General features: G+C 43.1%; 1 protein-coding gene across 2 annotated transcripts in view; it reads left to right on the top strand.

Annotated features, from left to right (window-relative positions):
* RIMS2 (regulating synaptic membrane exocytosis 2) overlaps positions 1–23,017 on the top strand; it is a 1,922,267-nt gene that overhangs the window by 838,462 nt on the left and 1,060,788 nt on the right. For both annotated transcript variants that reach the window (XM_085605119.1, XM_085605120.1), the window contains exon 6: positions 13,694–14,619. In XM_085605119.1, coding sequence (XP_085461245.1) covers positions 13,694–14,619 — 926 coding nt within the window. The remainder of the gene's footprint in view (positions 1–13,693; positions 14,620–23,017) is intronic.

The raw sequence follows: 23,017 nt of genomic DNA, 5'->3' as shown, positions 1-23,017 counted from the left end.
ATATGTAGATATATATTTCTCCCATAGGAACCCTGTTTTATTTGCCTATAACTTAGACATCATTTGATAAATCTGCACAAAATGTTCTAAAAATCTTTGTATAATTTACACATTTTTGCCATGCCAAGTTTCCTGCATATTCGTCCAGAGAAGGTTGAGTAAAACGTGGGTCCCAGATTTTGAGTTTTCAGTGTTAATTCCCGTAGGAAACTTTGGCGTCAACTACAGAAAAAAATGCTGAATTGAATCACTCCAAACCTGGCATGAAATTAGAACTTTACTCAAAAGTGTACCTTAGCTTGGATTGCTACTAATCCATTCAGTAATTTCGATTTTAATCCATTTAGTTGTTTTTGAGAAAATAGTGTGTTTATGGGCTTCAGAGTATTAAATATGTAGCTAACATGTCTGTTAACCCACAGATCCTCCGAGGACGTGCATCTTCAAATCCTAAAAGGATAATTTTTTGTCCGATTCAGGATTCACTGTTTTGAGTAATTGAGCCTGAGGGACTGAAATTTTTTACTGTATCAGCTATTGCTTGCTGGCAGGGACTGATACCTGTGCCCTGAAAAAAACGGACAGAGCGGGCATAAGGGGACTGACCGAGCATCCAGTGACCGCCAAAAAAGATGTGAGGAAGGATGGTCCAAGAGGGTTAGATACTATCCCCAAATATGTATAAAAAAGAAATTCTCATGAGATTCGCAAATCCAGATTGGGGTCTGCAGCTCTTGCATATTTGTGAGTAGAACCGCACATTTTGTCAAAGTTTTCACCCCAATTTATTTTGGCAAATCCTGAAAAAGAAGCTAAAGCAGCAATAAAGTTCGTAGTAAAAATATTGATGTCAAAGACCATTCACAGAGTGTACATTGGACCCTGGAGGAGTGAGACAAAAACATTACAAACCTTTGTGCTCCTATCTTCAGTAATTAAATCTAGTTTAATGGATTGTTTAAAGATACAGGTTAGAGACCCGCCAAATCCTCATCCCCTCTAATGAGGACTAGACTAGTGTGTGACTCACTGTAGGATACCCAATATAGGAATGTCTAGTAATCATCTCAACGCAATTCCACATCCTCTTAATTTTGACTTGTCCATTGTCTTTGGTCCTGGGGCTTATTGAACACTGCCCCTTTCGTTCCATGCAATGTACTGGTGAATGGTGCAGAGTTCTTCATCTGGCAACTACTGGTCTGGGAGGTAAACTTGTTGATGTATGTGGATATATGCCTTGGTACTGTGTTCAGCCTAGTACTGGGGCTTCTTTGCAGTGGTGACGAGGATGGTACACTCCACAAGCTTGAATCTCCACAACATGGTAAGTGAAAATCTGGGTTTTCAAGTTGATGTTGAAAAGGTGATCATCGAGTTTATTCATATTAGCTTGGATGTCCGACTAGATGTTTTCCTCTGCTTTGTTTGCGGACACAAACAATCTAAGCTGGACATATAAAAATATGGGTTGCCTATGCAATAAGATTTTCAAAGTCAAAAATCTGTATCTTTTCCACCCAAAAAGCTGGAAGCATTTTTCGTTGTCAGTAACTTACACAGCATGAGTTCAAATGAATTTGTCCATGTCTTCTTCGTCTTAATTTTCAGGTATTCTGACAATAGACACATTATTTCTTCATTGATATCTCTGCATGTCTTTGGCCCTGCTATCAATTGGTGGTGGTCTCTGCGGCAGGTTTTTGACTTGCTTTAGTAGTCTGCCAACCTTATCCTCCATATCTGATTCCCTTTCCTCGACAGTGATTACTGTGGCTGATAATCTATGTAACTTGTATCGGAGTAGGGTCACCCTTAAAACTATAGTCCACAAATACCCCTACACCACTGACATCCTAAACACTTCAATGGCTTTCAGATAACCTCATTCAGTAGATTTACTGGGTCCACTTGGAATGTCTCAATTCCCCTACTTTGTCAATGTATTCTTTTGAGAAATGGCATTTACACCCATGGACCACTGCTAAATCCACTTGTACAGCACTACTGTTGCTACAGGGTATTTGAGTAATTCCCCTGTTGAAATATACCTTTTTAGGGGTACACTGGTGCAGGGTCACCCTTTTGTCCACAGGTTCAAAAACCAACAAAGTAGAGATCAGCACTGGAGTAGGAATAAATAACAAGTTTATTAATCACTCATGAGTTGGACCACGTCCACACAAGACTCTCAAGTGCTGCCTGAGGTAGTACACTGAAGTCACAACAGTGCGAACCAGGCTCTACAGGAGCCATTATGCGAGAATGGCAGCGGTGACAACGGGATTCCTTTTATGTTCTGATGAGGAGGAATCTTGCCACAAACCCAACAGTTAGTAGCATTACCTAGCTGGTGTGTCTGATGCAACATTTGAAGAAATGAATTGTTATTCAGATTTTGCCGGTATCCCTGTTCATGTTGCGGCAAATCAAAATGATGATGCTCTTTTGCAGCAAGTGATGTAACAGTAATGTTAGGTAAGGAGGCTCCAGGCATTACTTCATCCACTACCCACATTACAGTAGCGATGATGGCAGCAGTCAAAGTCAGACCAAGGATGAAGATTGTACAGCCGTTGCACATTGTCGCAGTGATCTCCTTCTTCTTAGGCGAGCTCATTTTCATCGGCAAACTACAAAACAGATGGTGCTCTAAGGTCCTGGGCAGGCGTTGGTTTCTTCACGAACATTGAGACGAGTAGTCACTAATAAGCTACCCTCCTTTGTAGTCAGTCTTTAACCACCCAGGACAGTGGCTCAAACAGTCTCTTTCTGCGCTGAACCTCTTTCTTCCTGGATCGAAGCAGATATCTAGATGTACCAGGATCGTGTGGTCCGGGAAGACTTCCTTAGGTCCTTCAGGTGACGCAGCTCGTCCTTTCTCGGTGACCAGGATGTCACGGTGGTCTGTCAACACAGCAGGGATCACGAAGGAAGAGCTTCCCGCACCTGCTGATAAATAAAAGATAAGCTGTCGATTAACTGGGACAAATAGTCACTCATCAACATGTCTGGGGTACCTAATACTGGTGCAGAACAAAGGGATTGGCGTAAATGTATGAAACACTGCCTACAAAAAAAGGTGAGGCCAATCAGTGCACGAACATCCTTCTGAGTGCGGGGTACAGGAGTGTCTAGTATGGTCTGAATGTGGTTTGGTGTGAGTGAACGTCTCCTCTTAGACAGGAGGTGACCTAAATAGCTAACCTGCTGTCTACAATATTGCAATTTCTTTCGCGACACTTTGTGATGATGGGAGGCAAGAAATGATAACAATACCAGTGTTCCCTCTTCACACTAGGTAAGGATGCCAGAGCGGCATACTCATTGATAAGAATCTCTCAACCATTGGATAATTGTTATTTAAAATAACAGGCATACCTTCTGGAGAAAAACGTATTGTGGCACGAAAATATTTAAGCATATCGATCCCCACAATGTTGTCCGGTGTGTTAGGGGAAAGCAAAAATGGACATGGTGCAGTGAGTTTATCAAGTCTGAATTCAAGTGGCTGTGAAAGTGGGCTAATTGTAGGCATCCCATCGAATCCTATTGATGTTATCATTGTGCCAGACAGGAGAGCCCTAGTTACCAACTTTTTAGACAGAGTACTACGAGTAGCCCCTGTATCAACCAGAAACCGATCAGTAGATCCCAAGACGTTTGTGTCAACATAAGGACCCATTTGATCTACTCGCACCTCAACCGGTTCCTTACCCCATCCTAGGCATCTCTATGCATAATCGAAATCCGCAAGGGCATCAGCAGAATAATCAGACATTTGATATTGATTTTGTCTATCAAAAGTATTAGAGTAATTTGGTCCTTTTTCAACTGCCTCAAACCTGGGACGAGCTCCCATACCTCCCCTGTTTCCTGAATTCCCTGGGCGTCCTCTCATACTGCCCCTTCCCCACTGATATGGCTGACCTCACAAAAGAGGGCACTCAGAACGCCTATGCCCAGTCACTTTACAATAAGCACACTGATCAGGGGACACATTTGCTCGAGGGAGAGGGGATTCTCCAGGTGTATACATTGCACATCCGCCTCTTCCACCTCCCCTAAACGGTGGACCATATATTTGAGCCAACATAACTTTTGCCTTTAACTCCTTAACCTTCTTATCCCTCCTGCCTTTTGCTTCCTGTTCCTGCTACTCATAATATTGGGCCATAGTCAAAAGCGAAACTGGGGAAGACGTGGTCCAAGAACTCTTGCTGGCCTTTAAGCGACTAGCTATTTCCAGTAACATATAAGCAACAAATTTATCAACAAACAAATGCTTACCCGTATCATCGGCCAACGACTGACCACTAAAATCATGGAATGTTTCCTCAAACCTTGAAAAGAAGTCAGAAACTGACTCATCCGTTTTCTGATTACAGGACGCTAACGTAGTCCAAGCTATTTTCTTAGGGGGGTATGAGAGTCTTTAACTTAGTCACAATAACTTTAGGAAGATCTAATATCGCCTTCTGATGTTTCGGCGCAGGCTCCCTTTCCACATCTATTTGTTCTAAATGTTCCCAGGTATCACCATATGCTACATTGTCATCTATTTTACATATTGTTCTCCACATATCAGGAGGCAAAATAAGCCCAAAGAACATATCAATATCTGGTAAGGTCATAGTGCAGGAGCTAATGGCTCCTTCCACCTCCTCATAGAAGGCGGCAGGATTTTTCCGGGGGTTGGGCAAAGCAGCTTTAAGAGCCATCACATCAGCTCTACTCCAAGGAGTGTAAACCCAATTATATATAAAATATCCCTTTGCATCAATTGAAGTTTTATCATAATTTGTTCCCGCACTCTTAGGAGGAACATACAGGGGTGCAGCTTCACGCATAGGTTTCATAGCAGACTCACTACTACTAGGTTTATTCGCATCTACCAAAGCATCTAGTTTCTTTGCCTGAGATTGAACTGCTTCTGCAACTTTATTTTTCCTAGCTAATTCTTGCTCCTTTCGTAAACGTAATGTTGCGTCTCGTATTCTAACCACTCGTCTAATCATATCAGATAGGTTTGAAAAAGGAAAAGTCCCCTCTGTTAATCATTTGTAATCAGTATTTATATCAGCTGGCTCTAGTTCCTGAGAAATTTGTCTATAATCAAATATTACCTCCCAAATGAATTTTTCTACAAAATAAAATTGCTTTGCGCTGTTCCACTGTTGAACCATAGTTGCAATGAGTGATGCCGCGTGAGACCGACGAACCTCCTCCCTAGCAGCGGTTTTTAATTTATCTTTTTCTGCTCTAGTCAAAGTAGAGCGAGTCTGTCGCCCATCTTGTTTATCTTGTTCTTTGTCGTCTGAAGACAAATGCTCGTCGTCAGAAACCTCAACAGGGGCACTTGGAGTGGGAAATTTATACGGTGGTGGGGGGCGTTCTAATAGGATGCAATCATCCTTAAATGTATCAAGTAGGGAATAGAGAGGTCGCCTAATAGGATACTGGCCATTTGTCTCTAATCGACGTTCTCTATCTTCTTTTTCATTTTTTTCCTTCTTTTCTTTATTTTTTAATTCTAACGCTTTTTGATATATCGTTTTTCATTGTTCTTTTTCGCTATAGCTTCTGCTCTTTTCGCTCTCTCTCGCACTTCTTTTTCCCACATACGCACACAACCAAACATATCCTTTCTACTTTTTCTTTTAAATAAACACTTCTCTACATATTGAACCTTTTTAAAATCTAAGGATCCATTCACTGGCCATTGTAGATCAGAATCTTTGTTTGTATATTTGTTCCACAGTGGACCGTACATTATGGAGGAAATACCACATTTGACATACATATCTCGATTAGGCGTCCCCTCTGGGGGAGCCGGCTGACTTTTTTCTAAACTCTTTTTGGTACCACCAGAGCAGCAACACCACCTACAGAGTGTGCTGAGAACAGGCATGCTTCATCAAAAATGTGTACAATATTACTACTTCAAAATATTCAAAAAAGAGAAAAATCTCCACATTACCTGCCTTCAATTTTTGCAAAAAGTGAATCACAAATGCAACTGCTACCTACCTTTCCCTCCTGAGGCGGAAGCCGGGAGGTCTCTCTACTAATCTTTGGCATTTTTAACCTAGCGTGTTTGACTTTCATGCTTGTCATTTTAATTTTTGTCTTGTGCAGCTTGTGCTCGCGCTTGTGTTATAAGCGTGCCTGAGCCTAGCGCTGCCTGCCTTAGACTTCCCAGCGCTTGTAAGCGCTTTGCCCTGCTCCCTCTCCCTTGCCTGGGACTGTGAGACCGCCCTCGGCTGAGTGTTGACGCCGAGGGCTGGGATCTCATTTTGGCCGCCATCTTGGGGGTAGGACTCTCCGCCCTCGCGCTCTAGTAGCGCTATAAAAAGCTCACCCCTCCCTCCGCGCAGCGGACGCGGACTGCGGACGCGCCGGACCTGCGCCGGAGTCGTGCCAGAGTCCTGCCCGTCTGCGCCCGTCAGCGTCCCGGAGGCGTTCGGCGTGGCAGGTACTTCTGGCCATTATGCTTTCCTACTCCGCTCAGGAACTCTACTCTTTGCGTGACGGGGATGCGTCCTGTCACTCAGTCTTTCCTGGCCGATATAGGGGTAAACATAAGTGCCCTGTCTGTAAATTGCATCCTACTCGCAATCTCCCTTCCCCCCGCTCTATTAAGGATTGTAGCATTAAACATCTTTGTCTACTCCTTAATACAAGGTCGTTGCACCGACACACTCAAGAGATTTATGATCTCCTTTCGACGACCAGTCCTACCTGTCTGATGCTCACTGAGACATGGCTCAATGAATCCTCCCACCCGGACATCGCGGTAGCCATTCCCTCTGACTATATCATCCATCGACAAGATAGAGACAAGGGTAGGGGGTGAGGAGTTGCCCTGGTTGTGAAAAAATCTTTTCCGTGCACGGTCACGTACACAAATACCATCGTAGGGGCTGACTCTCTTGCCTTTACCATCTCCCTATCGCCTCAGCAAGCGCTGAAGGGTCTTGTTGTTTACAGACCTCCGGGCCCGGTGGGATCCTTTCTTGATGATCTCCAGCAGGTTATGTTGGTCCTTGTTCTAAGATCGGAGCGGTGTATATTGGCTGGAGATTTTAACTTCCATATGGATGATCACCAAGATCAGGATGCTATCAAGCTGTTTGATATTACATCTACTCTGGGCCTTTCCCCCTATATCTTTGGCCCGACCCATGATAAAGGCCACACACTTGACCAGGTTTTTTCCACCTCACCTATTATGGCTGTAACACTTCTGCCAGTCTTATGGTCTGATCATTGTCTTGTTCATTTTGAAATATCATCTACTACGAATTCTATGGCCAGTGCCACGAGACAGCAGGGTAGCAGCTATAGGGCACTCCATCGGGTGACTCCGGATCTGCTAGCGCAGGCTCTGGTGGATCACCCCATGTCTTATACGGGTGACCTGGAGAAAGACCTGGAGAGCCTGCAATCCTGGCTCCTTGCTAGATTAAATGAGCTCGCCCCATTACAGCCACCCAGGTCTGCCGCCCGACGGGTCTCGGCCCCTTGGTTTACGGAGGAATTAGCCCATCACCGTAGGCAATGCAAAGTCGCTGAGCGGGCTTGGAGAGCCCAGTACGAACCTGAGGCCAAACAACTTTATAAAACCATGATGAAATCATATCATGATTTAATACTTCAGGGCAAGAAATGCTATTTTGCCAAAAGGATTGAAGACGCGGCAAACTCCTGTAAGGAGATTTTGTCAATTGTGCGAGAATTCACCAGCCCGCGGTCAATCTCAGCTCAGGACGCTCCGGTGGAGACCTGGGCCAACACCATTGCTTATTTTTTTACCACCAAAATTAGGCAAATTCAGGATTCCTTTCCTTTGAGACCTATAGATGACCCGTCAACTCTGCCGATTGAGACAACTCTCCTGTCGTCTCCAGGCCCAGTTCTGCTAGACTTCCCGCCCCTTTCGGCTGCCGCATCCTTAGCCTTGATGAGGAACCTTAAATCGGGTTTACCGCTAGATCCCTGTCCAGCAAAATTCTTAGCGAGAATGGCAGATGCCGTTAACCTCATAGCTAATCCCATTCTTAACCTTTCCCTGAGTCAGGGATTTTTGCCCCAGTCCTGGAAACAGGCCATGGTCATCCCTCTTATCAAAAAGCCTAATCTTGACCCAGAAGTGCCCTCCAACTATAGGCCAATCTCGCTCCTTCCAGCACTTACCAAGATCCTGGAGAAACACGTTCATAGCGTGCTTTCTAACTTCCTGGAGTCAAACGAGTTACTCCATGAATCCCAATCGGGCTTTCGCTCCAACTTAAGCACCGAGACGGCGCTCCTGGAAGTTTCTGAGATCGTGAAGGAGGTGCTGGATACCGGAGGCAGGGTGATGTTAGTTATGCTAGACCTGTCGGCGGCGTTTGACACCGTCCCCCATGAGGATCTCCTCACTAGACTACACGACATCGGTCTGGGGGGGACGGTGCTCAACTGGTTTCGTTCCTTTCTAGCCAACCGCCGGCAGACGGTCTGGGTCCCACCTGGATCTGCCGAAATGCCGCCATTGGGAGTCGGAGTGCCGCAGGGCTCTGTATTGAGCCCCACTCTATTTAACATCCTTATGACCCCTCTGGCGACATTGGCAGAGTCCTATGGGGCCCGGATCGTTTCTTATGCTGACGACACCCAGCTTCTGTTCACCTGCCGTAAGAGCGAAGAGTTCGATGGAGAAAGGATCCGTGAGTGCCTTGGGGCTGTTTTTAATTGGTTCCAACTCAACAGCCTCAAGTGCAACTCGGATAAATCCGAAATACTATTCTTCGGATGCCCATCGGAACCAGATTGGCATGGGTGGTGGCCTGCTGACATGTTCCCTCCAACTCAGTCATCTAAGTGGGCTAAGAACCTGGGAGTAAAAATTGACAATGAGCTTTCGCTCAAATCCCAGGTTTCTACTCTTACGGGAACATGTTTCGGGATCCTCAGAATGTTGCGTAAGTTCTTTCCCCTTCTATCTGAGGAACATCGGAGGATAACTGTCCAGGCACTTATAGGATCCAGATTGGACTATGCAAATGTTCTATATCTGGGTCTGCCAGAATATCTCCTTCAGCGTTTGCAGGTGACCCAGAACGCTGCTGCTCGAGCGATCTTTGGCCTGCATCGTCGCACTAGTGCCTCTAACCTTCTTCTATCCCTCCATTGGCTTCCTGTACGGAAGAGGATACTGTTCAAGGCCATGACCCTAGCCCATAAGGCCCTGCATGGTAATGGTGCAAAATATCTCCAGAAGAGGCTGGACTTCTACCGACCTACACGATCCCTCAGGTCGGAAACATTGGCTCTGGCTTGGGTACCACGTATCAAAAGGGCTCGTCTAGGCGGCCGGTCCTTTAGATTCCTTGCCCCCCAGCTATGGAACTCTCTACCGGTGTCCTTGCGGACTACCTCGAACTTGCTTGCCTTCAGGAAGGACTTAAAAACTTGGCTGTTCTCTGGTTAGTCCGCTTCCTCTTTTAGGCTCCTGTCTTTTTACTGTTATGTTTTCCAGTTCTTTCTTTAGGTCTGGAGCACAAAGCGCCGGGACACTCCTTTGGAGTAGCCGTTGCGCTATAAAAGTCCCATTTTAACATAACATAACATAACAAATTAAAACAAAAAGCCCAGGCTTAACAAATCAAGAGTGCCACTTTAGCGACCTTACCAGACAGAAGGCTCCAACTTCCACCTGCTCATCTCTGGTCGACCTAATGGTCACTTCAAATGTGTGCCAAAGAAAACCCCAGTCGAGACCGGCACCACCTGAAGGGCCAAATCAGGAAAACTGGAAAAGTCACGTCGCCTGCAAAGACAAAGGTCCCCTCGTGCAATGCGCTTCCTCAGTGAAATTCCAATCCTCCGTCAACACCACTCCTTCGGGCAGCTGTGTCTCCAATGGGGTTCCACAACGGGCGCCAACTGTGGAAATATACCTTTTTAGGGGTACACTGGTGCAGGGTCACCCTTTTGTCCACGGGTTCAAAAACCAACAAAGTAGAGACCAGCGTTGGAGTAGGAATAAATAACAAGTTTATTAATCACTCATGAATGGGACCACGTCCGTATAGCACTCTCAAGTGCTGCCTGAGGTAGCACACTGAAGTCACAGACAACAGGGCTTTTATACAGTTTTTCTGCAGTGTAAGCATGTGAACAGAAATAGGAAGGACAAGTTTTTGAAATAGTTTCCAACAAACAAGGGCAGATGAATAACCACTTGGTCAGCAAAGTGGTAGGGGGAGCAGGAGTGCTTATGGCAGCAGAAATGATTGACAGGTAACAGGTGTACTTGCAGCTATAAACGCTCAGCACGTACATTGCTTTTAGCTGAGTCAGGAAGTCAACTAAAATAGATAGCACAGGCAGAAAGACGAGCAACAGAGGACGGGAGAATTACGAAGGAAAGGAAATGGACACCACAACCAAAATGGCTGTAGCTTATGCCAAGTAAAATATTACACGTTTTCCACACCCCCACCCCTGTGCCACCTCCTTCTTTAAGGTATCTTCCGGATTGAACTCCACCATCTTTGTCTAGGACATGTTCCTTTTACCATGTACTGATATAACCCTGAAGTTATTTTTTCAGACCCAGCTCCACAGTGGTTTGCTATACTATTGTGCATGTGGGCTAGCAAGATACAAAGATTCAGCCCACTCGCCAAATCAACTCTCATTGCCTCTGAAGCTGCCCTTAAAGAAGTGTTTGATTTCTGCTCTTATGTTTCTTTCCACTCATTTACTTCACCACTAGATTCCCTTAACATGTGACCAGTGGCAATCTGAATGAGTCGCCTCCTACCAGCCTGTGGCATGTGCCATTTTCGGTGCTGCACCACACCATCCGGTCTGGTACCCAGAGTCTGAACCCCCAAAAGCAGTGCTTAATTTATAAAAGAATAAGTGCAGAGGCCGAAAGTTATTTTCTTAAGCTTGCCCGCATCACTGCTGAATGTCAGGGTTACTAAATACCAAGGGTGTCTTGTCCTAATTCCAACCCATGCACTGTTTCATCCACCATCATTCACTCCCTTTTCCAGAATTTCCTTCTTGCAGATACTTTTTTTAATCCTTGCTTTTCCTTTGTCACTGTTTTTCTGTGTTTCTCTTCTTCATTGATTCCTCATTTTCTGTCTTTCCCATACTTGCTCTGGGTCAATGACTGATAATGAAAAATAAAGAGAGTGGCACCAAGTTAAAAAATGATGAAATAATGAAGTAATACTATTACAAAATGTGCCACATTATGCTGCATAATTTGCCTTTTCTTGCTGCATAATTTACTCAACCCTCTACCCTGCTGCATAATTCGAGTGGCCCTGGTTATATTCCACACCTGGCATTGGAAATGATGACTCGCTTCCCGCGGCTTGTTCTAGCGCTGCTAATTTTTCCCCAGCAGAAGATTCGCGCAGTAGCCCACGCCCAACTGCCAGACTCTCACGCCTTTTGTTGTGTAAGCATATACAGCAGGTGAGAATTCCTCACATACAGATGACCAAAATATTACAGCTGAAAATAGACTTCAGGGTGGGTAGGAGGGAAACTCCTCAGCTCATACTAAATTCTAATTGTGGTCAGCATCAGGAGTCCGGGAACGAGAACCACACTTGCAACGGCTTCTGAACTTGCCATCGCTATGTTAACCCTCTGGTCATAGATAGCTTTCTGTCCACTGTCTCTGATGAGAAGTCATGTACACTAACTGTAAGTGGGATATATAGTACTGTGATTAAGGGATCCTTTTTCACCACACTATTGCAATGTGCTCCACTTCCACTTAAACAGCTGTGATGGCAGTATATTTCATGTACCTTCTTCAGGAAGTAGGGGGCATCTTCGGCAGCATTTGCATTCTTTATCTTTGGAGATTTACATGGGTAGTCATTATTTATTGGCATAGTATAAATTATTATTATAGCGTTATAGCCCGCCTTAGCATGCTATATCGTCCATTAAAGGCCTGCCCCAGTGTTAAAAGCCCGAGCCGAAGATTCAATGTTCTAGTAGTTCTTAGTACACTATTTGGTTTACATTTTGAGGATAAGAGTACGCTTAAGTATTTCTGCTGTGAGGCAGCTCTCATCCACATCCGACTACTCCAGCAGTTGGTCACAGCCCTCTCTTAGCTGCACTTTATTATAAGTGCAAAGATTTCTCGGTTGTGACCTCAGGGAACGCCTGATATTTTATATTACTCGCAATTTGACATAATAAAATTGCTCTCAGGACATTAGTACTCTCCTTATATCAGCTTTTGTCTGTAGTAAAAGTATACGAAAGCAACAGTCACTTGGGTGTCATTGAACATTGTATTGTATGTTGTTTGTCATCATCAAAGGCAGTGATGGCCTCTGGACCGTCGTCTGCTTAGTTGAAAGAAAAGCTTCATCCATCGGTAACATTTAACAGAATGTTAGGACACAACTATTTATCATTATCATTTTTTCAGTTTTTTTGCCATAGGCTTGATTTATAATGCGATCACTGTGCAAACACACGCTAGTTTGATAATTGCGGGTTTCAAAGTGTAAACACCAGGGCACAACAAAATGATTAATACATGGGGAGCCAGATTAGTTAGTAAATGCTTAAGACTGATCTACTCTGCCCTCCCTGTAATTACATGTTTGATTGTGCATTCTGTACCGTGAACCTCTTACAATGAAGGAATAGTTGTTATTAGTGAAGACTGCCTGGTATTAGCCTATAGTTACATTACATCACCAAGGCTCCAGTAAGAAGCAAATGGAATTAACCACTGAAATGTGGGGAATCATTTAAAGATGCTGCTATGTGCGACGGAGTACATTTATAAAGATTTGTACGCAGTACCATAAGATTAAATATAGGATGCTACGAGCTTAAAACACTCCTGTAAGGTCTCACAAAGTGCTTAGATGACTCTGCATTACATGCCCACGTCACCACTGCCTATGAGGCGTGTGAATACAACACATAAGATGCAATAATATTTCTGAGCAAAGTTTGGAAAAAAGAAAACCGAAATATTAAAAAGCAATGTAGAAATACTTCTGCTTGATGCGAATGGGAAGAGGTATGCATGCGAAGGTAAAGATGTTGGTACGAGCAGATGGGCTGTGAAAATTACAATTACGCGTGGGAGAAAATCAGTAGTATTCCTGTGCTTTGCTGGAGGATACTTGCTGCCTCCATCTCCTCATGCTACCTGCTTCCAAACGAGAGCCGCTGGTACCTTCGTAGTAAACGGTTTCCAGTACTGAGCCTGGCAATAGCCTCACCCTCAAGCCAGTGCGTTTGCTTTTCTTCATAAAGAAGGGGGAAGTACTACTTACAGTAGTGGAAATGATATGTTTTAATATTTTGTAGCTTGATGTTAGCACGCATCAGCGGTGACAGTGCAATCTTTAGTCAAGTACCTGTGCCACAGAGTATATTGCAGTTTTGGCCGAGCAAAGTAGTTCTTTTGCGATGCTTCTTCCAGTGTGATCTTTTGAAAGGAAGGTCTTTGTTTAATGCTTGCTTTTAAATATGCTCTTCTCAAACTGATGACTGAAACACATTTGCAGGGAGAAAGGAGTCACGCCAGAGTGATTCCTGAATCAGCTTGTTGCAGTAACTCTGTATAACAGATGCCTTAACACTATTGACAGTATTGACTGAGTTCTTCTCTTACCTCTTGTTTTTGTTGATGACTTAGGAAAAGAAGCCCGTCAATATCCCGAGACCAGAACAGAAGACACGACCAGCAGGACGAAAGAGGGGAAAACTCGCAGTATGCTACACCAGACAGCGCAATGCCTAGGTCACCATCTGATTACTGTGACCGGAGATCTCAGCGTGGGCCTCAGTTCTATGAAGACCCCGAGCATGTTGACTACAGAGACTCCAATAGGAGAAGTCGCAGGCGCTCTACTGAGTATCCAGTAGATGAGGATGATGTGCAGGACAGAGAAGAATATGAGAGGCAACGACGGGAGGAGGAATACCAGGCGCGGTATAGGAGCGACCCCAATTTGGCTCCTTACCCAGTCAAGCCGCAACCCTATGAGGAACAAATGCTCATGCTTGCAAAATTCTCCAGGGCTCGTCATGAACGCAGGCATAGTGATGTCTCACTGGCCCACACGGAACTGGATGATGCACGAATATCAATGTTGAGAATGGATCGACCGTCGAGGCAAAGGTCTGCATCAGAGCGTCGGGCTGCCATGGAAAGCCAGCGTTCTTTTTCAATGGAGAGGACTCGAGAGGCTCAGGAATCGAGTCCCAATTGGCAGAGGACCGCAAACCATAGTCCCCCAACCCCACGAAATAGTCCTATTCCTAATGATAGACCTGATATGCGGCGGACAGATTCATTAAGGAACCAACACCATTTAGATCCCAGTTCTGCTGTTAGGAAAACAAAAAGGGAAAAAATGGAAACCATGTTGAGGAATGATTCACTTAGCTCGGACCAGTCAGAATCAGTTAGGCCTCCACCACCAAAGCCATACAAAACAAAAAAAGGAGGTAAAATGCGACAGCTTTCATTGAGCAGCTCTGAGGAAGAGTTGGCTTCAACACCAGAATATACAAGTTGTGATGATCAGGAGATTGAAAGTGAAAGCGTCAGTGAAAAAGGTAAGCGTGATAAGCAATAGGCTTCCATTTTTTTCTTCTCCTATTATATTGCCCTGAACTTAAAATCTTGTGTTTCTCATGTTTTATCAGTGTGGCTTCCAGACCTGCTTTTATCCTGTTTCACTAAAACAATATAGTTTAAAACATCATCAGATCTGTATTTCCCTTTACCTATAAATGTATACACTCTTTCTACGTACTATGTGGGTATGACCTATTCTGTAATTCATTACATTGGAGGTAGAGAAGAGAGGTAGGTATATGTTAAAAATCACAACAAACATAGTGAACACCCTTTTGCACATTGTGTTGTTTCTCCACAGACCAATTTCCATGTTTGCTATGATGATTTGTCAACTAACAATGAAGTGACATTCTATTTCTTGCAGCTTCTGAATTCAGGCCGCCCGTTGTTCATTTCGGAAGGGATGTTGGTCGTGGATCATGGGCCAGTGAATCCTCACAAAGGAATCAATGTCCAATTAAAGACCACAGGCAGCTGTGAATTATAGGACTGCGCAAAACAACATTGCTCTTGGTTTCTGGGCAGTGTATTCCTAGCTAGGTTTTGTTGCAGGTATGAGAAAGACATGCAGACTTAGGATCACACAAACAAATTACAGACTTTCCATCGATGCTAAATTTTCACTGGTAACATCCTTGATAAATTAGTATTGGAAATGGAAAAGTTGATATATTTTGAACAAAGAGAGCATATTACAGTTTTTTTTCGGACGGAACCAGTAGCTGGTGGCATGAACTAGTTCTACACTGACTGCAAAGTCTTGATACCTGAAGCCTTTTGATTGTTGGTTTTCAAAACCTTCCCGCAGTACACTCCACATCGAGCTCCCATATTCAATGCTAAGAAGATGAGAATATCTGTTCGATCATTTTTTTCCCAACTTTGTTTTGAAACTTTTTTTTGTAATGGACCAGAATCTTACACTTTCAACAAAAATTGTTATATTGTAAAAAAATTAAATACCCCGTACTCAAAAACTAGATTTGAAGGGTGCTTTAAAAAATAATGAACTGTGCTCTTATTTCATCGACTCCCAAGAGGTGCTCAAAAGGGAGGCCCAGTTTCCTTGCATAAAACATGATAAACCCTAGATGAGTGAGGTAGCCTGGCATTGGTACTTTCTGTCCAACTGTGAACCCTATGCATGAAGTTGTTGGCAAATACTAACATATTAATTCTGAATAGGATCTGTAGTAGAGTAGAACACAAATAGATATTGCAAGGCAGACTGATTTAGTTACACAAAATGCAGGTTTTAGGGAATGACTTGAGTAAGTGGATTTAGAAATGTATTCTATGATATACACATTCAGAATACCAGTTTTTTGATCACAGTATAAAGAAAATAATAACTAGAGAATATTGTAAAGGCGATAACACAAAAACAAAAGGGCTGGTTTTCCTTTTCATTTGAAGGAGAAATAAAAGCATTTAATATGTTTGTTTAGCATTCAAAAACGTGCCAAAGAGGGTAAGGTATCAGAGTATAACTCTTTAAGGGGTAATCAGCAAGAGGAAATTACTTCCCATCAGAGCAGTTGAATGCTGTAACCTATAGCCTTAACAAGGTGTGATTGGGAGCTTACCAATACAGTTATTTTTTGATAAGAGTATGTTAATAATTCAGTTATTGTGTAAACCTATTCTGCCCTTGTCCTCTGTGTGTGTGTGTGTGTGTGTGTGTGTGTGTGTGTGTGTGTTATACATATATATGTATTGCTTATTTGTGCTCCTCGTATGTTTACTAAAGTAAACGGAAGGAAGTATGTCAGTGGAAGGCCTCTTCTAACACCAAAGCGGATCTGAATCAAAGCATAGGAGTTGCATTGCAGGGACTAGTTTATTAACATTGCACATAAGAGAAAGTCAAAATCTGGGATACTAGGAGAAGAATTACCAACAGTGCTGTGAAGTGGCTGTAAAACAACATTTGTGGATCTGCAAAACCTTCAAATTCTCAGTGCTTAATTTGAATCGGTCGTTGAAGGTGGAGCCCACCGGTACTCATTTTTGGGGACTGGCACTTATTTTTAATCATCAGACGTTGACTCAGAACAAGAAAGAGAAAGGCAGACAAGTTGAAAAAGGAGGTAGAGAATTATGGAAAAACAATGTCATAGGGAGAGAGCAGAGCTGAAACAAAAAGTCTGTAAGGGTGAAATAAAGGAACAGAACGTGTAGTTTAGTGGATGTATGAGGTGGATTCAAGACTAGAAAGCATTGGTATTTGCAACCACAACAGTCCACAGTGCTGGCCACAGGCTTCTGACAAAAATGTTGGGCCCGGCACTTATTATTTTACAAATTAAGCACTGAATCAGTAATAAATTGAGATATTCGTTTGCATGCCCCAGAAACACAAAACTAATAAGAAAAAGCTAAAGTCAACAGGCAGGACACAAAAATAATTAGAAAGTCTACACACCCCTCAGTTTTCATATGATAGGTCCATAACAAAATCCATTGAGCCAGTTTTACTGATTGAAGCTTAGCTGTGCGTAAGGTTGTATTTTAATGACTCTAGCTGCATATTTGTTACGTTTTTCAATAGCTCTCAAAGAAGCATTTTCTTTGAAGACAATTTTCTAAACCAGGCAGTGAAACATCTCCCAGAATCTAGACTTGTAAGAAGGACTGTTACCTTCAGTCCATTCACTGGCAGTCAATCCCTTGGCACTAGTGTCCAGTGAAAATAGTAATGGCTGAAACACTGCATTTGTTGGTTAGAGACAAAAAGTATAAGATTAGTTTTAGGACTGAGCTCAGTCTCTCAGAATAAATATATTGAGACTCAGAACTGTTAAACAAATGAAAATGTCCAGCCTGTTCTGGTTTCTAAAGTGGAGGCCCTCCTGCTAATTCCTACAGCGGAATCTGTGTTATTTTTGAATGTTTAACTGCAGTTGTGAAATAATCAAGAGGAGTCACTCTTTAGACAAAGGAATATTGTGTCAACCTCGTAATGGGAAATAAATATTTTTTTCTTTTAAATAACCCTCACCCACCAGGGTTACCCCTTGGTAGCATGATTCATCATAGGGTTCTTCCCTAACCCGCTACAGAAAGGGGTGTGCTGCGACCGGTTGCAGCATGCCCCTCTCGTACAGATTCCCACCAGAGGAGTGCCACCATGTGACATGTTTAGGTTCTAAGCACTTAACTGTTCTGTTCAGACACAGATATTTTCATTGCAGTGGAGATGACGAAAATCACTGGAGTTGCTGGAACAAATGTTGATATTTAGATCGCACCCAAAAGCAAAGCTGTTGATTATTCTTCTCAAATGTTTCTCAGGCTTGACACTCTTCAAGTTTATTGGCATGTCTGTGAAGTCTGTGAAATCTGAGGCATGCTGCCTCAGAGTCTGATATTCATGGCCTACAAATTCAGCAGATTTTGGCCACTGTTATACAGTAAGCCTTACAACAGTAGAACTCTTAAAAGGTGTCTGAAAGTGATCCATAATTCAGTATTTATATATCGCTGCTTGCAGTATCCCACTCTAGCTTTGAGGGACCAAGGTTGTAATTCTTTAAAATAAAATCTTACTTGTCATTAGTTGTTCTGTTCTTCAGTTGTGATAGCTGACAGGATTTTTATGGTTGCAGTTAACCCCTTATCCAGCTGTTCATGCCCAAAATGTTTCCCTTAAATATTTTGGAGGATTTAGAGAACTATACTTAAGGCAGCAAAGGTGAACTAGGCTGCTGGTACTGCACAACACCTGGAATTCTTCAGAAGGGGTATTCTGTGATATGGCCAAGTTGAACCCTTATATATGCCTTCATATGTAACAGGCTGCATCCAGGGCACATTACAGGAGTACACAGTTACAGTGTGTGTAAGAGCAATTATATCACTTTCTAAGGAAAGGGGCTCAATTGTAGTTGGACATGTGGGAGAATGTGGAAGGAGTGTGTGAAAATTAAAAACGTTCTGTTCATTGCAAACAGGTATATATGCTTGATGTCATTTGGTTGTCTTGCAGCATGTTTTTTCATTCAAAAGAATTAGGTATGGGAGTTCAGAATGACCCATTTGTGCACACTACATTTACATTTGGAGTAGGTTCTTGTTATTTAGGAATTTACATGAGGAGTCTGCATATGAACATTACACAGTCACATCTTTAGACTTCAATATTTAGTCCAAATATGATGTAGAAAGTGTCATTTAAGTGAAGGGTGGAGAGGTTTATTTATGTAAGTTTGTATGGCGGGCATTGACATAGCCAAGTCAGGTTGCAATTCTTTACTTGTCTTAGTGTCCAATAGAAGGTGATCTTAGGTTCTCAATGTGCTTGTTCAGATGCAGTGCCCTGCCAATGTCCAGCTATCAGTTATGCAATGCCAGTGAGCTTAGCCATTGATGGAGATACAGGGTTGCCTAGATTTCATGTTAAAGTTCAAAAGTGTAGGATGAGCCCCCTTCCCTTGGCATGAAAGTATGCTTTAATATTGTATTAAGATCAAGATTCTGAAAATCATATATAGTGTTATGTATTATCTTAATTTTTGTGTGCATGGGTGTGCTGTTTTGCTGCTAGTACTCTTCTAGTTCCATATATGGAAATGGACCTTTGGGGCTAGGCATGATAATTATCCTGGAAGTAATGTTTCGGTGTGATCTTTGAAGCTGGAGTTTAACATGTTAAGCACCATGCCTAAATAAGTCCTCTTTAATTCTATAACTTCGTGCCAAGGGGCTCCAACTGGTGGCTCTGGACCTACTAGTAGCTCACCGATAACCTGGAAGTAGGTCCTTAAAGTGCAGCCCAGCACAGTGTGTAATACAGAAAGTTTATCCATTTTGAAGATGGTAGCGCTAAACCTCTCTTTTTCCTTGGGGCGGTAGCCAGACAAACCAATGGCAGAGCCAAACACACACACGCAGCCTATGGTACCTGCAACATGACCACCTGTCTCCACTCTCAACGTAGCAATGTCACATAGAGATTAGTTACTTTGCATGCCCCACTCAAGCAATCATACAGTAACTGTGAAACAAACTGTGCCACTAAAGAAGTGCCAGCAATGACCAGAGTGAAGTTACTGGTGTGTGTGGGACTGCCAGAGACAGTGAAGTCAAAGTATGCGATAACCATTCATTAGCAGCCCTGGAGTCAAGGAGAGCAGAGGTTGGATTAAAAGTAGAGACAAGTAATAGTCTTGCTTATTTCAGATGGTGGGAGTGGGTTGTGCATTCATGTGTATTTGTTTACATTTTTCTCTGTACAAATATACATATATGTGCACTATTCTGTATGGGCTGAGTATGTGGCTGATTTTGTGTCCCACCTTGAATGACATTGTCTCAAAATGGAATCCATTCCTAGTGTTAGTTACACCAAATGTATATGTGCCCCCATTATAAGGGATTCATCTCTGGCACAATTATGACTATTCCTGACATAATGTTGGCTCTGTCATAATAAAGGTAAATTCTAATATATTTTGCCCTTCCTTGGACGAATCAGGGCATAGCGGCAGCTATCCTTGCCGTATTGTGATAAGCTTGGCCTAATTGTGGCTATCTATCTCATAATCATGGCTGACCCTGGACCAATAATGTCCATGACTAATCAGATGTGTTCATTCTTAGCATTATGGTGGGCAGCCATGGCACAATTGTGCCCTTAACACAATGGTGGGCATCCTTGGCACAATGCAGATGTCTTTGACATTATGGTGGGCAGAATCTGTTGATGTGATGCATTTGTACTAGGGAAATCAAAAGCTGATGTTTGGGGACCATGCATGAAAACTAATTTTTGGGCCAAACATTGATGTTTGCTTTCAGAAAAAGACAACAGTTACTGGGAGGGTGTTAATCCTGTAAGGAAAGGGCATTATTGAAAGAAAAACATATATTTTGAGAAACTGATATTTGAAACCCAAATGATTAAAAACCAAAAACGTATATAAAGTTGCTCTTTGTTGGGCACTTTCTGCTTTGGCTGTTATTTCATTAGTCATGGAAGGCATTTTAAATTTATAATGCTTTTTCTAGACATTGCTACTAGAAAATTCTGTTCAGATTCAGATTTTAATGTCTTTATTTCGATAATAAAATCATAAAAGACAATTTAGACAAGTATTTAAAAATATTTTCAAAGTCTCCACATTATACAAAATCATACTAGAAAGATAAAATCAATATGTTTATCAAATATACAATCAGTCTAAAAACCACAATTAAAAAGTTATTAAACCGTTTTTGAAACGAAACAAGACATTGGATGTAGCTGATCATAAAAGTTGATTAGACATATACAGGTAAACACTATGCACATTGCACTTTATGATCAAGAGGCAGTTAAGTTCCTTCTAGCTCTGATTGCCCATGCCCAGCCTAAGTACTTAGCCAAGCATATCACGATAAAATCAGAGGTGTTTGTTTTTAGAGCCCAAATAGCGTCCGAGGATTTTTTACATGTCATGCGTTTAAAAATGGGTTTTAACCATTTTAAGCGGGGTTCTCTGTATTGAGGACAGGCGAACAAAAAGTGACCCTCAGTTTCCTTACATCCGGGGCAACGACTGCAAGGGTTGGTGGAGCTATTGCCCCAAGATGAGGTGAAGGAATTTAGGGGTAGTGAGCCCACTCGGAATTGGTGGTATAGTTTTTTATCCATTGACCTGGAGATAAGGTCCCAGTATGCCTCCCGGGCTGGATCCAATTTAAAACTTAAAAAACGCCCCGTCAAGTTTTCAGAACTGGAGGCATGTGCCAAGGGAAGGCGAGTTGAGGCCCAGAATAAACCCTTAAATTCCTTTTTCGAGGGAAAGTTGTTCGTACCTGGCGAGACCCACAGATGGCTCAAGCCCATGTCATGCAGGCTCCTTTTCACCGAGCGAAGCCATGGGATTCGCTCCGATCCCCACATAGCCTTTACCTCGGTTAGCTCCTTAGCAAAGAGAGCCAAATCCTCCGAAGTCCATATGCGCCTCCAAGTGGACACTACTCTGTATCTTGCCATGTCCGATATTGGAAGACAACCCATGTCGTGGCAAAGTGGGATCTGTGGGGTTGATTGGGGCAGCCCTACCAGATTACGAAGAAACCTACACTGTATCCTATACAAACTCGAGAGGTCCATAAAACCCCATAACTCTGCCCCATAAAGTGTTGCAGCATTAATTTTAACATCATAGATTTGTAGGGCGGGGACAACCCTTTTAGTGATTGATTTCTTTTGCTCACGCAAAAGACAACCAGTCAGTTGGGCAAGTTTTAGCTGTTGGGTCTCTATTTGTGGTTTCCAAGACAGTCGGCAATCCAGAGTGACCCCCAGGTACGTCATCGTATCAACTTGTTCCAGGTTAACCCTGTTAAGTTGTACACTACTACGTATTGGTTTTTTCCTGGAGAAAACCATAAACTTGGTTTTCCCCACATTTATCTGAAGGTCATTCTGTTTACAATATTCCTCAAAGTGATTTAAAGCCAACTGTAAGCCTCCCCTAGTCTTTGAAAGGAGGAGGGTGTCGTCCGCAAAGATCAACATTGGGAATTTAGTCCCCGCCAAGGACGGTGCGTCAGTATTAGTAGACCCGAAGAATTTCACTACCTGATCTATAAAGAGTAAGAAGAGGGTGGGGGCGAGAACGCACCCCTGACGGACTCCCCGTGAAACCGGAAATGAGTCAGTATATTGCCCTTGTAACCCCCATCTTACCCTGGCAAAGTTATCTTCGTGTAGTCTAGTAATCATCTCCACCAATTCTCCCGGCATTCCTAGGTCCCTTAGTACCTGCCATAATTTTCCCCTCGGCACCAAATCAAAAGCTGATTTCAAGTCTATGAAAGCAGCGAAGATGGTGCCACCCCCCAGTATAACGACCTTCCAAAAGATCATGCAGAACCTCAGAACCTGGTCAATGGTACTTATACCAGATCTAAAGCCCGCTTGTAGCGGGGACAGTATTCCTTCTAGTTCAATCCACCCTTGGACCCTCGCCAGGATCATACGGGCAAAAACTTTCTGAAAGCAGTCAATTAGGCTGATAGGGCGATAGTTCCCTGGGTTCGATCTATCACCCTTTTTGTGTATAGGGAGGATCTCTGCCCCCTTCCAAGACTTGGGTATATGGGCACCTCTCGCTATAGTGTTAAATATGCTAGTTAAATAGGGTACCCAAAGGCCTAAGTTTAGCTTAAATAGGTCTGCTGGAATTTGATCTAACCCAGGGGCTTTCCCTCTCTTGATTAGGCCTAATGCAAGCTCCGTTTCCGCTTCTGTAAAGGACATAGTCACGTTGCCAGGGGGTATTGCCGGTAGCAGATTAGATGCAGACGTAGGGTCAACAACTACTGTGCAAAATTGGGAGGAGTAATGATTTATCCAGACTTCCGGAGATACGTTGTTAGACG

The sequence above is a fragment of the Triturus cristatus genome, chromosome 5_1, assembly GCF_964204655.1.
Source record: "Triturus cristatus chromosome 5_1, aTriCri1.1, whole genome shotgun sequence".
In the NCBI taxonomy this organism is placed as follows: domain Eukaryota; kingdom Metazoa; phylum Chordata; class Amphibia; order Caudata; family Salamandridae; genus Triturus; species Triturus cristatus.
Note: the sequence above shows the minus strand (reverse complement) of the source record. Positions and strands in the feature narration are given on the sequence as shown.